The following is a 19491-nucleotide window of genomic DNA, read 5'->3' on the forward strand; positions in this document are numbered from 1 at the left end:
ATTAAAAGTCTTTGAAGTGATCTCTTCGGAAAAGTAAAAAAGTAAATGTCAGTCTATTTTGAAGCTCAATGGATAGGTTGAAAAACGAAAGATTTCAGTAAATGTTTTTATATAGTGACATGAAATAAAAAAAAGAACAAAACAAATCAAAATAGACATAAAAACTTGATTTAAACAATAATTTTTTGATGACCCCCCCCCCTTCCCTTCTTAAGTTTCAAATGACATTAAAATCATGACATATAGTATAGCAGGATTTTTTTTAAAATTTTACTTCATTTACATATACTTATATTTCTTTCATCTTGCCTGACCTGTTTTTTTTTTAACAGCAACATGCTTTACAGCAAACACCATGGACATAGGCAACAATGATATGATATTGACACAAATGAGTAAGATGATTGGGCGTGCTCTTAAATTTTGCATAGGTTATCAACAGGGAGGCTCAGCTGTGAGCTTTATATTTTCCTTTCTCTATCCACTAGCATTGCCGAGACAAGATCTAGGAAGGATAGGCACCCATCTGGCACCACCACCTTCCCCGCCTGGAGTAGGGCAATTGCCGATGACTGCTAGGACCAGGAATCCAGCACACCTCCTAGAGACTAACAATTCATTCCATACTTCTTATTATCTCTTCAGTCTCCTTCCCCCTAGTTCTGAGCTACTGCTTTCTGCTAAAGACACAGAAAACTGTGTGTGAGCAGTTCACTCCATCTCCACTCAAATCTCCCTCTTCCCCCCTCCCTTCTGAGATGGCTCTGTCTCTGCACTCTGTAATGCTGGGAAAAGTAATAACAGTGAGGTCATTAGGAACTTGAAATCATATTAATGTGGTATCCCACTGTGGGTGTTGCTATTCCTTTCACCCCTCGTAAAAGTCTGTACGTGTTTGTGGTCTTGTTGTGGTCTCTCTTTCTTTCCCCCTTCTCTATTGCACCCTTTCCACTCAACCACAGCGCAGTTTACACGCACGTTGGATGGGAAGGGGAGGAGTTCACAAGTAGTGTTAGTTCTTAGTCATTACTCCGCAGGGGTAGGACGCAGAACAGTTAGCTCTGACAACCTTCTTTCTTGAAGCACCACACAAGCTGTGTGATGCACTGTTAAACCCTTCAAGAGAGGACTAGCCTACAGATAACCTCAACCCATGCTGAGGACTAGGAGTCACTACAGTGCAGGACAGTATCCGCGAAAGAGACGGGAACTGATCCGGGTGGAGCAAAGTTACATAAAGTCGATTAACTCCATCTCGCAGCGCGGGTGTACTTAGGAAATCCTAACCATTCCACTCAACTCACGTAACAGGGTCTGGGGCCTGTGTCACCCATCAGTATGGTTCAGCCAAAGCTAGTGGGCATCAGGTGGTGTGAAGACTATAGGAAAGGTCAAAACACAGGCACAGGTTGTTTCTTCTTCTTCTACAAGTATTCTTCTATGCACTCTAACCTTTCCGGCAGAGCACATTACTTATTGGGTTGAGACTCTCACGGCACCCTCCTCTCTACTACTACCTCAGCACAACCTTATCCACTCTACCACATCCTACTCAAGATTTGTTGCATTACCTGCTGCACATTTACAAGTAGTAAACCAAGTCAACGTTACCACCTGAGTCCGTGATTACTCGCGTCGACCTGCACAGCACTTACACCGCAACCTTGGGACATTTCCCCTTTCTGTGGGTGGTGGGTCCTACCACTATTCGGGAGGGTTATTACACCGCTCTGGACACCTGTGATATAATCCCAAGGGATCCTGCAGCAACCCGACAGGACACCGACCACAGGGGAGAAGGGTACAACCGGTCTTATACTCAAAAACCAAGCGTACCATCACACATGTGTGCCCACCAGGCACTGGCGTCACGTGACAAAACCCTTAAGGTCCGGCTGTATCACGGCCATCCACCACCAGTAGTGGCGTCACACTTCCACCTAGCAAGTGACCAGCCGGCCCACCGCTACAACATCTGGGGGCTCACCACATTAACCCTCCCAGCATCACAGAGTGCAGATACAGACGGCCAGGGGCGTTGTTTCCAGGGGGAAGGAGACTAAAAAGAGGGGATGATTTAACATGTATTTTATCTAACCGGATAACTTCTTTAAAACTCCTTAGTCCATTTCATGTCATTGTTACCCTATGTTTTCCCATTTAGCATGTAATCCCAGCCTGGATTTTTCCAGCCCGAGCCTCTAAAAATTGCAAATCCATTTGAAACAGTGCACTGTCCTCTATAATATTAAACATTGTAATCTGTAAAAATGGATACCTTGTTGTGCAATCCCTGTACAAGGTCACTAATAAATATATTTTATAAGATTGTGCCCAAAATTGACCACTGTTGTACCCCACTAGTAACAGTTACTAACTCAGTACAGAAATAATTATCACTCTATGTTTCTTCTATTTTCTCCCAGCCAAAGCTGCCAGCGAGACATTCTGGTCCAGTCTTGAACTCACCTCCTCATTGAATCAATGGAGCCATGTGAAAAGGGTGGGGGTTCCTCCCACTGGGGACGGGCCAGCCCGCCTTCAGTGCTTCAGCCCGGGCCGGTGCTTGGTAATAGAGCAGCACCGTGCGTGGGAACCGGGACGGAGTTCAAAAGAAGGACCGGGGCACCGGCTTCCTTGCAGTGGCGCCTTTCTATTCATGTGCAACACTTAAAGCGAATGTACCTGATTGTACTTTCACTTTAATTTGACAGTACCGATCCCTCATAAACCCATGCTGATATAGAATGATATATTTATTTTCATTGACATACTCCATTATAGCATCCCTTAGAACCCTCAAACAACTTACGAACAATAGAGGTTAAGCTAGCAGGCTCGTAATTCCCATGGTCACTTTTTGACCCATTTTTGAATACTGGCCCAACATTCGCTATGTGCCAATCCTGGTGAACAGACCCTGTCACAATAGTCCTTAAATATATTTAGGGTCTTTCTGTTCACATGGCTCAGAAAGGAACTCTATTAAGATGCTGCTTTCTGTGAAACTCTACCCCAAAAGTAAAGAACACTAGTTGTAGTTCTTGTGTGGTTGTAAGTATAAAGCTAATTCTATATATGCATGTGTAATAAGATTGTCTGTGGTAATGCCTATCCTTAGTGTGAAAATAACTCATGAATGTGGGAGGAAATAGGCGATCAAAGGTCTTAATATAACAGAGGCAAAAAGAAGTACAGAGTTTCATGTAGAAAAGATTTTTTTTTAAAAAATGAGTAATGCTTTAAAAGGGGTATTCCTATGATATCTTATTACCAGTCGGCAGAACCCTTACTGATAGACACTTATTAGGTGAATATCATTATATCATACCCAGAAATCATCTCAAAATTTAGTCTAAAGAAAAGACTTTGAGGCAATTCATATCTAGGCCTATCTACATTTAATAACGGGCATCAACTATAACTCTAATATTTTCTACTTGGTCCTCAACAGACATAAAATGGTGAAACTTAAGCCTCACCAGTTCTTCATCAAATTTCGTAGCACCCACAGCCAGTTGGCGCACCACATAAATGGCGAGTGTGTGTGTCCACTGCTTGTTTTTTTTTAATTTTTGTTCTTTTTTTTTAATTTAAGTTGCTTACATTCCAGTTTGTAAATAACTGTTTATGGGATAACCCCTTTAATCTAAGTATTTTTTTTTCTCCAGAACCCAAAATGACAATAAAATAAGCACAAAAAATTATTTGTTGTTCTGGTCTGTGCTGGTCTAGAGGAAGTCTAGACTAGACAAGAAAAGAAACTATGGGAAAACTATGCAACTCCCTACCCTTTCAGGACCAGACCAAAATGGCCTTAACGGAACAGAGTCCATTTTTCAAAGCATTTTTCTAACTTTCAATCAGGGCAGAGTCTGATTGGCTTCTGTAGCCAGGACATCAGATGCCTCAGGGAGGCCTCAAGTTCTCATAGCTACCATCAGGACTCTGCAATCATTTTGCAAAGCCCTGATGGTTAACAGAGGGAGATTGCTCCCTCTGTTCTCAATATAGATGCTGCAGTGGCACTGACTGCAGCATCTATAGGGTTAACTGCCGGAATCAGAGTGTAGCTCAAGTCCTGGCAGTTGCGACGGTTATGCGGCTATCACTGACCGACTCCCCCCTTCCCCAGTTCTGTGCCCGTTTTAATCCACGGACTTAACTGTACGACCATGAATGCACTGCAAAAATGCTCGTACAGTTGCATCCATAGTCCTTAATGGGTTAATGTTAGAAAAACTCTAGCTTGCATTGCTGAACATATAAAATTTAAGTTAAATCACATAAATCTTTCAGTGAACTAGTCCATATGGTTTAAATGTAGTTTGAGTATGTAGAGGTAGGTGAATATAATTTGGAAACCAACACTTATTAGCAGTAATCAAATAGGGAACTGAGAATTTGGTGGCTGCGTTTTTGCTTTGATTTTTCTTGAACCAATGTGGATGCTACTGGTCAGAAATATCTAAGCAATGACCAAACAGGGTTTATATGAACATTAGCATTGGTTTTGTGCTACAGAAATTATTTCAGCTACACAATATTAGCATATGTTTGTGGTTGTCGCATGGGTGTTCAGAGCTATGCTTCGGCAGGAAGTCAGGTAACAATGAGAAGGAGAGGAACAGATGCAAAGTAAAACAAGAGAAAGGGAGGAAGAGAAGACAAGAGTATGCAGTAGAGAGAAGAAAAAAAGCAAGCGACTGAAAAATTCTAAAGGACATTTAGTACTAGCGACGGGCAAAATATTGAAGAGTGAGCACAGGAGGCCAGAGAAAAATTAGAAGATACATAGATGGCCTAAATGGACCACGTATTATAAATGCAATGGTGATCATACCTTAACTGGAACTACAGTGCTCTTCTCGCAGGTAAAACTCTTAATGCCTACTAATGCCGCCTATATGTGAGTGGATATACATCATGTCCTCTGCTGACAAAGTGTCCACTAACCATTTCTATGTAGATGTCTACTGTGTCTACATGATTATGCCCTTCAGAATTGTCATTATATAATAATACCACATATAATAATACAATTGTCACCTAAATTGTCATTTGTTGGAGGAGAATTTTGTGACTGTGATAAAGCTGTGCTTTATCCAAACTTTTTGGACTCTATAACACTTTACATTGATTGTGAACCCCTTATGTAAAATGGCAGCTATGACCTACTTCACAAGATGGCTGAGCCAGGGAGGATGTTGCTAGATAGGCAGACCTACTTCTTAAGGCAGACAAATATCAAACATGGTAATACTTGCATTCATCATTTCTACTGTTGTTGCTTTAATGTTTTTTGTTTTTTTTTTAAGTATCAACTACAGATTAGTTGTGTATTGTCCCTAAAGTTGGCCATAGACTCTAGACATGGGTCAGCTAAACAATTTTCTAAAACTTAAAGAAGCCATGTACCTTTAATAGTAATTAACCGATCTCTTGCGATGGTCCGTACATAAACATTAGGCTCGGCTAACGTTCTTGTCTTCTGAATAGGGAGAGGGGAGGTGTGACTTATCCACCTGAACATGAAAGGACTGATCCTCTTCTCCCCCAACATAATCTGTTAGGGGAGAGTCAGGAGGCCACCATACACATTAGAAGGTCGCCCAGTCCACCCAAAGTGGTAGGTCTGGCAGACTTTCACTAATGTATATAGAGGTCTCTACACCCCACTGGATTGGGTCTTTCTTTTTTTTTAAGAAAGGAGGCAAATGACCAACAGAGACATCTAACATTACCGATCTCTAAAGTAAATAACGGAGTTGACATAATAATTTATCTTGTATTCTGAATTATTTTAATTGCTGACATCAGGTACTGTTTATACACACATTGTCACTAGAAATCAACAGAAATCTACTGCCTATGGCCAACTTTTAAGTTATAAGGTGCTTATAGAATTACCAAATATATCTATAAAAGGTGGAAGAAACTTGGATGGTGGAGAATTTCCCAACACTTTAAACAAGATAAAATCATGCAGTTCAATTCACCGGGAAAGCAAGAGAGCAGATATTACATTCGCCTTGCTTGGACCAACTGGACAAAATTTGGAAATTCAGAATTTATTTTCCAGAAAACAGCCAGACACTGGCCACTAAGGTTTGGGCTCATCATCTGGCCATATGCCTTATCCTGCCCAATAAACATGAGATTGCCATTCTGTTGAAGGTTATGTAACATAAAGGCTTGTAATACTGGCTGCAATTCGCATAGACATACTGTACGTAGCCTCAAAGTCTCAGAACAGATAAAATGTAAAATTCAATTTAGAAATGATTTCATTTACTTTATAATAAACCAACATTTCTGATGCATAAGGAATTTCACAAGTCCAAAAAAAGACTAAGTAGAGAAAAACAATAGTAGTAGCTTACCTAATGTCAGCCTGTTATTTTCTACTAGTTTCATGGATGTCCTCTGCCCTTGGATGGAAACTTTATATAAAAAAAATTATAATAAGCAATAATCATAAAAGAAGAACTGCCAACTAAATTACAAGGAGCAGTCCACATTCTAGTATATCAGGGAAAACAGCTAATACAGTATAAAGCATGATCACAGCAAAGTACGAGGTCTAGAATCCGTAAAAATCTATATTTCTTTTTCAGGAGATACAAAGAATGTACATGTATATCTATAGATAGAGAGGGTAGGCTTTATCCTTCATGTCACCGTGTTCCTAGTTGACCTGTATCTTGTTTGTGTTAGGCTGGGTTCACACTACGTTTTCGAAATCAGTTTTTTATATCTGTTGTTGCAAAAAACGGATGGAAAAACGGATGCATTTGAGTGCGGCTGTTTTGATCAGTTAAACGGATCAAACGGATCAAAATCGATGTGCACAAATGCATCCGTTGTTTCATCCTTTTTTTGCAAAAACGGATGATTAAAAAAAAAACGGATTGCAAAAACGTAGTGTGTGAACCCAGCCTTAGCAGTTAAAACCATCAGGATTAAAAATAAAATTTTCAAGTATGTATATGTGTTGGGGTGTGTAAAAGATGGGAGTTTAGACCTTAATCTAGAAATTCTAAGCTATTCAGCTTTGGAAAAATAAGGTATACTTTTTTATTTGTGCTATTTTTGCTTTCTGCTTACTTAAGGTTTCACTTAAATTGTAAATATTTCCAAGAATGTTATTGGCACTGTAATTTTTTTTTTTAAATTTGTGCAACAAACTGGCATAAATGCTAACTAAAGCGAGCCTTCAAAGTCTAGCGCACAGGCAACGATAGATGTGCCACATTTGTCAAGAGGTTTGCATGTCATATTATATTTGGTGCATTGTAAAGTACTGCAGTTTTCATCAAGACCGATGCAACAAATAGTGTTGAAAAAATCCCCCCTTAATTTTTTTAAAGTTTTTTTTTTGTAAATTTTCAATATAACCACTTGTTGATAATAAGAAATATGGGATAAGAGGATGCTCAAATCAAACGCCATTAGTAATCAATAGTGTTGAGCAAACTTGACCAACTGTTTGGGTTCAGCAACGTTCTTCAAACCCAAATGTTTGGAATTTGACTTTCGAAGACTGGAAAAGTTGGATGGCACCCTAGGGCTGCCCAGAAAACATGGATACAGCCATAGGTCATAGACTGTATCCATGTTTTCAAGGACTCCCTAGGGCTGCATCCAACTTTTCCAGTCCCAGGAGTCAAATGCCGAGTCCAAACAGTTGGGCAAGTTTGCTCAATACTAGTGATCAAAAATGTTGGGCATAAAAAAAAGGTTCACTCAGGAAGTCAAATGGGACTGAGCATGTTTTTATATAAGAAAAGCTGATACACTGTATCTTGAGTGTAACAAGAACTGAACATTTTGTGTACAGCCAAGCCTTTTCATAGATGTGTCCTGAGAAAAGAACATTTCTAAGAGATTAATAAAAGCCGAGAAACAAGGTTTCAAGTGTCACAATAAGTTCTTAATTGTTGTTCAACTAAACATATTAAGGCTGGGTTCACACTATGTATATTTGAGGCTGTATTTGGTCCTCATGTCAGGTCCTCATAGCAACCAAAACCAGGAGTGGATTGAAAACACAGAAAGGATCTGTTCACACAATGTTGAAATTGAGTGGATGGCCGCCATATAACAGTAAATAACGGCCATTATTTCAATACCACAGCCGTTGTTTTAAAATAACAGCAAATATTTGCCATTAAATGATGGCCATCCACTCAATTACAACATTATGTGAACAGAGCCTTTCTGTGTTTTCAATCCACTCCTGGTTTTGGTTGCTATACAGCCTCACAAATACAGCCTCAAATATACATAGTGTGAACCCAGCCTAAGGGTGCCTTCACACATACCGACTCACTCATGCCGCCCAGCCAATCAGTGTGTTGCCCAGCCGCAGCCACTGATTGGCTGGGCGGGAGAGCAGGACCCCGGGACCCCGTGCAGCCAGAGCCAGGTAATGTATGGAGACAGCAGTGCGGGACCGGTGCGGGAGCCGAAGGCGTTAAGGGGGCGGCTGCATTACATACACGCAGCGGTCTTTCAGACCACTGCTTGTATGTAGTGATAGGGGCCTTCCAGGACCTCGGCTCGTAGCAGAAACTCGCAGCGAGTTTCTTGCTGCGAGTCGGTATGTGTGAAGGCACCCTAACAAGGAATAATTAGAGGCTCCAGAAGTCTTTAAGGGGTCAACAACAGACATGGTAACAGTCTAAAAGGCAGGAACAAAGGATTTCATAACAAATGGTACCAAACTCAAGGGTAACACACACATAACTGTTTTTTTTTTACATAGCTGTTTAATGGCCTTTGTTTTCTCCATGTGCTTATGTCTGGTCATAATCTTAAAGGGGTTGGCCACTTTATAGTAAAATTGTACAGTATTAGTAAGTGTACTCACTGTATATACTGACAGCAGCTCCCTGTATACCTCATAGAGCTACAATCAGACTCCCCTCCTCCAGGCTGGGCTGCCCTGCTCTGTAGTGAGTCTGTCCATAAGATGGCTGTCATGGAGAAGCTTGTGACCATGCCTCGGCCCCAAGTGTCCACCAATGAGCCTATATATGCCAAAGGAGAACACTGGGGGTGGAGCATGGTCACATGCTCCTCCATGTTGGCCATCTGATGGACAGAAACACCACAGAGCAGGACAGCACAGCCTGGAGGAGGGGAGCCTGATTTTAGCTTTATGAGGTACATGGAGAGCTGCTGTCAGTATACACAGTAAAGTTACTAATCCTATACACTGATCATACCTCAGGATATACCGCAGGATCATTTCCTCTGGTGGGTCCTGGATACCACAGTCCGACACTGAATGTGAGTTGGGGGAGTGTGGGAGTATAAAAGCCAATATCAGGCCCTCCAGGCAGTGGCTCATCTTTGAGAACAAAAGAGTCATACAGGTGAAATTCCACATGCCCAATCCGTCTCTCTTCATACACAGTAGATGGTTGGCCAGTCCTGTCTGGTTGTCTGAGACATGTTTAGGCTATGTTCACACTACGTAAGAGAACGGCCGTTCCGTGACCCTGGCCACGGAACGGCCGGTCTCTGGCCGAATCACCCCGGACGGTACTTAAGTGATCATTCGGCCGCAGAGCTCTGATGCGGGCGCATCAGCGCGCGCCCGCATCAGAGCTTCCCATAGCGCACAGTGAACTCACTGTGTGAACTGACAGGGCTTTCTGCTGCCGGAATTCACTGAATTCCGGCCGCAGAAAACTGACATGTCAGTTGTTTGCGGCGGCATATGGGATCCCGGCCGGAGCGTGTACGGCAACAACGGCGGCCGTACTTTTACGTAGTGTGAACATAGCCTTAATGTGTATCAGGACCCTTATACCATACCTCAAAACTTTTGCAAAGAGGGACATGTGCGCCACGGTCCCCATAGCCACACACCCATAGCGACCCTCCATAGCCACGCCCCCATAGGGTGCCTCCATAGCCACGCCCCCATAGCGACCCTCCATAGCCACTCCCCTACAGTCACCACATGCTGCTGACTGAATAGTGCCCTATACAGTATCCAATCCCTCCAAAAATACCCTATATAGTATCCAATCCCCCATTATAGTGCCCCACATAGTATCCAATGCCCCCATATAGTGCCCCACATAATAGCCAATGCCCCATATAGTGCCCCACATAGTAGCCAATGCCCCCATATAGTGCCCCACATAGTAGCCAATCCCCATATAGTGCCCCACATAGTAGCCAATCCCCCCATATAGTGCCCCACATAGTAGCCAATCCCCATATAGTGCCCCACATAGTAGTTAATCCCCCCATATAGTGCCCCACATAGTAGCCAATCCCCATATAGTGCCCCACATAGTAGCCAATCCCCATATAGTGCCCAACATAATAGCCAATGCCCCCATATATGCCCCACATAGTAGCCGTTCCCCCATATAGTGCCCCACATAGTAGCCAATCCCCCATATAGTGCCCCACATAGTAGCCAATGCCCCATATAGTGCCCACATAGTAGCCAATGCCCCCATATATGCCCCACATAGTAGCCAATGCCCCCATATAGTGCCCCACATAGTAGCCAATGCCCCAATATAGTGCCCCACATATAATCCAATCCCCCATATAGTGCCCACATAGTAGCCAATCCCCCCATATAGTAGCTAATCCCCCCATATAGTAGCTAGTCACCCCATATAGTAGCTAATCCCCCCCATATAGTAGCCAAGCCCCCATATAGCGCCCCACATAGTAGCCAATCCTCACATTTGTGTGGCCCGACCAGAAAAACAATAAACCAGTAACTTACCTTTCCGCCGGTCCCAGCAGCTCCTCTCCCGGCAGAGCGTGCCCTCCCGTCATCCTCCGGGGCGGGCAGCGGGTATACAGACACTGACTGTGCCGGAAGTAATTCATGATTGAGGCTGCAGGTCACTTCCGGTACAGTCAGTGTCTGTATACCCCGCTGCCCGCCCTGGAGGATGACAGGAGTGCGTGCTCTGCCGGGAGAGGAGCTGCTGGGACCGGCGGACAGGTGAGTTACTGGTTTATTGTTTTTTTCGGTGGGGCCACATATAATGCGGGACACTGGGTGCCGTTCCGGGACTGCGGGACAGCACCCCGAAAACGGGACTGTCCCGCGGAATCTGGGACAGTTGGGAGCTATGCTTATACATAAGAGCAAAATCTGTTGTTGTGATTGGAAAGCCAGAACAAAAGTGATTGTCTAGGAATAGAAAAGCATAATTACTTTCTTTCAAAAACATCCCCACTCCTGTCCTCAGGTTGTATGTGGTATTACAAATTGGCTCCATTCATTTCAATAGAACTGAGCTGCAAAACCCACACCCCACAGAGTGGTGTTTCTAAAAGCCATGTTTTTTTCTAATATTGAATAACCTCTTTAAATGACCCATTAACACTTGTAGAGGACATATCATGTCAGACCTCAGAAAGTGATAGGAAGGAAACCACAAACTCTAAAATATTTGTTAGATGTATGTAATCAGTAAAAGTGAACATCTACCTCTCTAACAAATGGTCTGTGTTGGCCAGCTATGAAGAGCATTTGTATTTTACTGTTAGTTATCCATTTTTTTATATAGTGTGACATCTTACAACATTGTTTTTATATACGTCTTATATATTGTGTCATGACAATGCTATAAAGGAGCTGCTGAGCTGTATATGAAGACAGGAGATATGACATATGACAGTGGTACTGCAGCGCTGTTACAGAAATAATGCAGTACTGCAATGAAACTGCAAGGTGTGAACGCAGCCTCAGTTTCTAATTATTGTTACACAGAGAAAAACTGCAAAAACACAGCCTATTCCCACATCTGCATTTTTCTAACATTTCTTTGTCTACATAATTACATAGAAAGTAACTGATTATGTGGGTTCTGCAATTGTGTATAAATTGACTGTGTCAACTTTGCCATGTGATAAACATTACCAGGTTTAAAGGGAACCTGTCACCAAGACAATGCTATCTAATCTATCACCATCATGTTATAGAACAGGAGGAACTGAGCAGATCTTTATGGGAAAAGATTCAGTATAACTTGTAACTTGTTGATTGAAATCTCTGATCATTCTGTGTTAAAGGGATTGGCCACTTTATAGTAAAATTGATCAGTGTCCAGTATTAGTAACTGTACTCACTGTATATACTGACAGCTGCTCCCTGTGTACCTCATAGAGCTAACATCAGACTCCCCTCCTCCAGGCTGGGCTGCCCTGCTCTGTAGTGAGTCTGTCCATAAGATGGCTGACATGGAGGAGCTTGTGACCATGCCCCCCCCCCAGTGTCCTTCATAGGCATATTTAGGTTCAATGGTGGACACTGGGGGGGGGGGGGGGGGCTGAGCATGGTCACATGCTTCTCCATGTTGGCCATCCTATGGACAGACTCACCACAGAGCAGGACAGTACAGCCTGGAGGAGCGGAGTCTGATTTTAGCTCTATGAGGTACTCAGGGAGCTGATGTCCGTATATACAGTGAGTAAACTTACTAATACTGTACACTGCACAATTTTACTATAAAGTGGACATCCCACTATATACACTCCGGCCAGTATTCCATGCGGCTGCACAGAAAACTGACATGTCAATTTTGTGCAGCTGCTACTCACTGAATAGCGGCCGCACGAAATTGACTGTGCAGACAATGTAAAGTACAGCTCCAGCCGTACTTAATATTGTCTGCTATGGTTAATTGGGAATTCAAAAGAAATTACGTTCATCTGGTCGGGTGAACTTCAAAGATAATGGCCGTTATTTGCCATTAAATGGCAGCCATCCACTCAACTTCAACAGTGTGTGAACATAGGCTTTCTGTGTTTTCAATCCACTCCTGGTTTTGGTTGCAAACTACTGAGCAAAAATACTGTGTAGGAACATAGACAAAGACTATGTTCACACATGCATGAACAAAGACTATTGTTTGGCACTCAAAAAACAATGGCCATTGTTTTTAGTGTCAAACATCAGCTGTTGTTGCAGTGAAAATTGCATTGCTTTTGATGCACAACGGCTGGAAATAAAATAAAAAAATACAGTGTGTGAACATAGCCTAAGGGTGCCTTCACACCTACCGACTCGCAGCGTTAATAACGCTGCAAGTCGGCTAGGTCCTGGCAGATCGCTGTCATTACATACACGCAGTGGTCTGAACGACCGCTGCGTGTATGTATATCTGCTGCCCGCTTAACCCCTTCTGATGCCGCCTGCCTCCCGCTCCAGCTCTGTATATATTCCCGGCGTACTGCTCTCTCCCGGCATACTGCTCTCCCGCTCTGTATACAGAGCGGAGCGGGAGGCGGCCGGCATCAGAAGGGGTTAAGCGGCCGGCAGATTTACATACGTTATTAACGCTGCAAGTCGGTAGGTGTGAAGGCACCCTAAAAGACAAAACCAGGTACAGATGAAAACTCCAGGAGTGCCTTCTAAGTTTCTCTTGGCCTTGTATAGTTTCAGTTGAACTGTGTTTTGGCAATAACTGTATGTATGCATGTATCACATCACCTGTTAGCTGAAAACTGTACAACTGCACTGTGTAAGAGCACCCTGAAGTCAAGAGAACGGTCCATAAAGTTAGGAGAAGAGATCATTGACTTGCTCAAAAAGATAGCAAAAAAAGGAAAAGTCAGCTCCAGTACACTCTAACCCATATAAATAAACCACAGAAGTTTTCTGATTATCGTTTTTAAAGTGATGAACAAAACTGCAATGACGTGAAGCATAGGTGATCGCTGGGTGATGTTCTTGGGCTGATTTCCTTCCTCTGGCACTGGAAGGTCAAGATAAACTAAATCTGGTATCAGGAAATCCTAGGAGTAGCTTTCTCTAAAGAAGCTGAAGAATGTCATTGGACATTGACCAGACAATGATCTCAAGCATACCTTAGAAGAAGTCCTGGAAGATTCTGGAGTAGCCATCACCATCACCTAAAAGTTTTCGGTGGGCTCTGAAGAAGGCAGCACACAAACCCAAGAATATTAGTGAAATGGAGGCTATGAAACATAGAAACCAGGGGAGCAGCTAGGATTCATGGTGCCCCATAGCATAAAAACTTGTACAGGGCCCCATGAATCCTGTGCTCTTGTGGCTGGAGGTGCAATGCTGCTTCCAGTCACAAGAGAGACGGGCAAGGCAGGAAGCCAATGACTTTTTGCTCTGTCATTCAGAACATTGCAGTATTTAACTGTGAACATTAAAGGGCCAGGGGCCCCCTAAGAGCACGGGCCCCAAAGCTGTGGCATGGTCTATGCCACTGGTGATAAGAACAAACCCACTTGGGTTGAAGTTTGAGAAAACACATTACATTAGTTGTGTTCAGCAATACCAATCTTTTTTTTCTTTTTTTTTTTGCAATGAGCTAAAAGTTTGTGAGGTTGGAAATAAATGAATAATTTTGACAGCAACTATGTTAAATATACAAATGATCCATCTTAGATGTTATATTTACTTGAAATGTCTTCATGTCTGCAGGTACAATGGGGTGTGCATGCAGCTCTGAGTATGATGAGGAATGGATGGAAAACTTTGATGTGTGTGAAAACTGCCATCTTCCTCGAGAAAAAAAACAGGTTAGTATATAAACTCACAAATAATAGTTGTATAACACTTGTCTGCATCTTCTTTCTGCTCTAAAATCACTTCATCAGTTGACAGTGTCACCTAGGCGGGGCTTCATGGCAGTTGGGGCCCATCACCCAAGAGAGACATGGCCTAAGGGTGTGGACCTTATCCCCCACAGCCCGCAGCATCCCCCGCCTGCCCTCTGCCCCACCTCCTGCAGCATCCTCATCCTGTCCTCTCTCCCCCCCCCGACCCTCATCCCCCGCCGCGCGCAGCATCCCCCGCCTGCCCTCTTTTCCACCTCTCGCAGCATCCCCATCCTGTCCTCTCCTCGCCAGACCTCATCCCCCGCCGCACGCAACATCTCCCGCCTGCCCTCTCCCCCGGACCGCATCCCCCGCAGCATCCTGTCCTCTCCCCCCACCCCCAGATTTTTTTGTTTTTTTTTCTCCCCTATCTTATAATTATTTTGGTCCCTTTACATATCATCCAAGAAGGCAGCGGCACTGTGGTTGGGGCAAGCCCTTGTCAGGGTTGGGTGCCCCAAAGGGCAGGGAGAGAGGAGGGGTTTGTTGTGGATAGTGGGCACTTCTCTTACCGTAATGATATTAACCCCATCCCAACCTGTATGAAATTCACGGAATTTGGATAAGAGTACCAGGCTTCATTTGTATGTATTTTTTATTTCAGAGTGTTTTTGAGCTTTTGACTGATATCAATAACCGCTAAGTTTTAGATATTGTATTCTAACACAGGTAGTTTTGGCTTTAGTGATTTGCAAAGCCAGGAGTGGATTGAGAAGGAACGTGGATTATAACAGGACTTATACTTCTGCTCCCTGTTGGATCCATTTCTGGCTTTGGTTAAAAAAAACTTGCAGTGGCAGCTTTCCAAAAAAGACTGCTGAATGTGAAACCTTACTTCACTTTCTATCCAAGGGTTCCCCTTTGACTAGTCTTAATATCTGTGCTTGGCTCACTTACATGCAGGTTGGCAACTCAATCGGGTCACTATACAGGAGCGACGTCCCTCATGCACTGGAGCGCTGGGGGAGGGAGCAGCCTCTTGTAGCTGGAGAAAGAATGCTGCCTGTAGCCACAGGAGTTATTTGCAGAGCGGGGAGCCAATAGCTCCTTGCTCTGTCAATGATGGGCTGCATCATTTAACTGTAATTGCTCACAGTTAAAGAACCAGACACCTGATGGCCAAGTGGGCCCGATTCACTGGGTGTTGCTGCCGGTCCTGCCAACCCCCTTTGTATAGCAAGGGAGGGGCTGAGTCTATGACTTTAAGCGGCCTCATGGCAGAGGTGCTCCTGGTGTCACAACACTCACACCTTCCTCAGCATCAGGATCTTAGGCCTACTATGACACTAGCATTTCTGTAAACTTGCAGCCAGGGAAACTACCATCCCCGTTGCCCAGTACTAAATTACACAACATTACAGCATTACAGCATACACAGATTTTAATTTAATGCTAAGATTTAAAAAATTTTTAACACTTTTCTTAAAAAGGACATAACAACTATTTATATGAACACTTGCCCCATTACAAGCTGCCAGATTTCTCAGTTAAGTTTAGTGTGGTTCAGTTTTGTCAAAATGTTGTTAGTGGTAAACATATAATCACACTGTGTGACCAAGGTGTAAACTGGGCCTGAGAACCTACAAACTGATATGCAGTAGTTGTTCCTTTAAAGAATGTATACTTACCTGTCCCGCTCTCCACCCCTATAAGCATTTTGAAAACGTTCGCTTACATGGTTCCAACAGGAAATGGTCGTTCAGCATAATCTCTATGCTGAGTGTTTATTTTCAGCAGCACGTCATATGTTTTCAAAATGCTGACAGCGAAGCGGGCAGCCCGAGAACTGGCAGCTGCATGACAGGTAAGTATATATTGGGTCCCTTGCAGCCCCAGAAGCATAGCTCAATATTAGAGATGCGGGCAGCCCGAGAACTGGCAGCTGCATGACAGGTAAGTATATATTGGGTCCCTTGCAGCCCCAGAAGCATAGCTCATTATTAGGGATGGTCCGAACTGAGTTCGGTTCGGGTTCATACGAACCCGAACCCTCGGTAATGATTCCCGCTGTCTGCCCGCTCCGTGGAGCGGGCGGATCCAGCGGGAGGACCGCCTGGAAAACTGGGATACAGCCACAGTCATAGGCTGTATCCCAGTTTTCCAGGCGTTACTCCCGCTGTATCCGCCCGCTCCACGGAGCAGGCAGACAGCGGGAATCTGCTGCCGAGCGTTCGGGTTCATACGAACCCGAACCTCGGCAGGTTCGGACCATCCCTACTCATTATCCATTCTTCCCGGACAACCCCTTTAAGAATAACTTTTTGTTGTGGCATAACCCCTTTACACTTGAGTGCTTGAGAAAAGCTTGTTTGCATTTATAGGCCGAAACGCGTTGCCACAGTAGATTACATGTTGTTTGTATATGGCCAATCAACTGCAGGTTGATTACCACCATCACTTTCAAGCGGTTTCCATTCGCTTTTGGAGCAAATCCTGTCATACACCTGCGGATGCTACATGTTCCCTTTTAACCTTACCCTGCATATTAAGTATGCATCTCTTCTTTGCTATAAACTGGAGAAAAAAAGTTAACTTACAGGGCAAAAATATCTTTTATTGCCCAGCCACTAACACGTTCATAGAGTACATGCCCCATCCTCTTTGTAAATCAACAGGCTTACTCCTTTTAGGCAGCACCCTAGGTAAATATACTTTTATATGGATAAAACTAGGGCACAAAAACAGATATCCAAGTGTGGTTAGTCATTTCTTCCTTTTGTTGCCCTCTCAGATGATCATGCAATATGATATACAGGACCCACTGGTTTCATATATATGTGACATTCCTCCCACTTCTCCAGTGCACGGTAAGTAAACTAATAGTGTGAACTTGACTTTGCTCTACACACTACAAAGACTATGTATATCTTTGCAGCCATTTTTTTATTGTCCCAATAAATCTAAACGTAACAGCAGGTTAGAGTCTTCTAACCTACTTTTAGTTACCTTTTAATGTTTTATGGCCGTCAACATAAAACATTGTGTAATCAGGTGAAAAAAACTGCACTGATGGCCGTAGACTTCAATAGAGCACATCATTATATGGTAAAAAAAAAAACCCTCAATTTTACAGATGTAGTTTGGTATTATATTACCCTATGATCACACAACATAAAAATAAGGGCAAAATACATCCATATTTGGAGAAATACGGCCTGAAATAATGGTCATGTTCTTTGTTTCAGGCACAAAAAAACTGCTGATTTTAATAGAACACCTTAATATTAGGCTATGTTCACACTACGTATAGAGACAGGCAGTTCCGTGACCCGGCCGGGTCACAGAACGGCCAGTCTCTGCACGGATCATCCCGCATACTGCAGTATCGGCCGGATGATCTTTCGGCCGCAGGGTTCTGATGCGGGCAAACTATAATGAAAAGATTTGTACAGTTCCTGTGATTTCAACCCACTCCTAGTTTTGGTTGAAAAAATTCTTAACAAAATACTATGTTTGAACAAAGCCTAATAGCATAGTAAGGGAAAACTGCAACAAAAATGTCACGCATGAACACAGCCTTAGGCTATGCTGCCACAACCTCTGTTTTTGGCCGTTACATGGACATTTTTGACAGTCATCACTTTGGCGCCAATGGCAGTCATCCAAAAAACAGCTACAAAACAGCCAAAAAGACGTTGTTGGAAAATAGCCTAGGAGTAACCATGGGCTACGACCACATAACGTCTTTTTTTGGCCATTAGACGGCCATTTTTTTGGACGGACATCAGTTTCAAATAATGACCATTCGTCATTATTCATCAGTTTCAAATAATGATCATTTATGACAAAAAAAATCAAGTTTTGCTCATAAATCATTTTTTTTTCAATTTGTTTTGTCTGCTGCCTTCAAATGACTGGAGGAACACAGACATAAGGAAGGACATGATCAAAATGTGTGTGGGCAAACGGGAGTAATGGGGGCCACCACATTTTGTTACATGCTGCTTTTTTTGGTGGTTGTCATTGACCTCCAAAACGTGGCCGGTTTATGCAAAAACAGCTGCTTCCTTAACATAGGAAAATACTTTTATTCTCCTATGCAAAGTGTCAAAAAAAAGCATAACCAAGCCCCTCCCATCCATCTCCCATCCATTCCCTGCTTGTTTGACCGTCAGCTGGTGGAAGCTTAGTCAGGTGTGCAATTCCGGGGCTTGCGAAAGCCTCTTTGACACTTTGCACAGGAGAATAAAGCTTCCTTCAGACACAGATTTTGTGTTTTGTTTTTTTCTTGATGTAAAAAAGCCACACAAAAAAAAACATTGGCTTTTTTTCTGGCATTATTTATATTTTTGATGTTTCATTTAGAATTTAAAGGGGTACTCAGACGAAAATATTTCTTTCAAATCAGCTGATTTCAGAAAGTTATATAGATTGGTTATTTACTTCTATTTAAAAAAAAAAAATCTAGTCTTCCAGTACTTATCAGCTGCTGTATGTCCTGCAAGAAGTTGTGTATTCTCAAATCCCCACAGAAAACATCTCCTGCTCTCGACAGTTCCTGTTTCAGAGGTGGCAGCAGGGAGCACTGTATCAGACTGAAAAGAATACACCACTCCCTGCATGACATAAAGCAGCTGATAAGTACTGGAAGACTTGAGATTTTTTAATAGAAGTAAATTACAAATCTATATAACTTTCTGACACCAGTTGATTTGAAAGGAAAATATTTTTTGCTGGAGGACCCCTTTAATAATGTGCTACAGTAACATTTACATACTGTAAAAAATCTATATTTTTTTCACAATGTGTTCACAGACTTAAAAGTGACTCTGTACCCACAATCTGCCCCCCCCCCCAAACCGCTTGTACCTTTGGATAGCTGCTTTTAATCCAAGCCCTGTGTCAAATTGGTGTAGCCTAGAATAC

General features: G+C 43.0%; 2 protein-coding genes across 2 annotated transcripts in view; one reads left to right on the forward strand and one right to left on the reverse strand.

Moving 5' to 3' along the window:
• The window catches only part of LOC138793061 (myotubularin-related protein 9-like), a 44146-nt gene extending 37717 nt beyond the window's left edge, over positions 1-6429 (reverse strand). The window contains exon 1 of the mRNA XM_069971342.1: positions 6384-6429. The gene's annotated coding sequence lies outside the window, so the exon portion shown is untranslated. The remainder of the gene's footprint in view (positions 1-6383) is intronic.
• Positions 4662-19491, forward strand: part of LCK (LCK proto-oncogene, Src family tyrosine kinase) — a 30360-nt gene continuing 15530 nt past the window's right edge. Inside the window, exons 1-3 of the mRNA XM_069971344.1 lie at positions 4662-4874; positions 14450-14547; positions 17357-17432. Of these exons, the coding sequence (XP_069827445.1) occupies positions 14455-14547; positions 17357-17432 (169 nt within the window). The 5' untranslated portion in view covers positions 4662-4874; positions 14450-14454. The remainder of the gene's footprint in view (positions 4875-14449; positions 14548-17356; positions 17433-19491) is intronic.

Source organism: Dendropsophus ebraccatus, chromosome 5 (assembly GCF_027789765.1).
Source record: "Dendropsophus ebraccatus isolate aDenEbr1 chromosome 5, aDenEbr1.pat, whole genome shotgun sequence".
In the NCBI taxonomy this organism is placed as follows: Eukaryota; Metazoa; Chordata; class Amphibia; order Anura; family Hylidae; genus Dendropsophus; species Dendropsophus ebraccatus.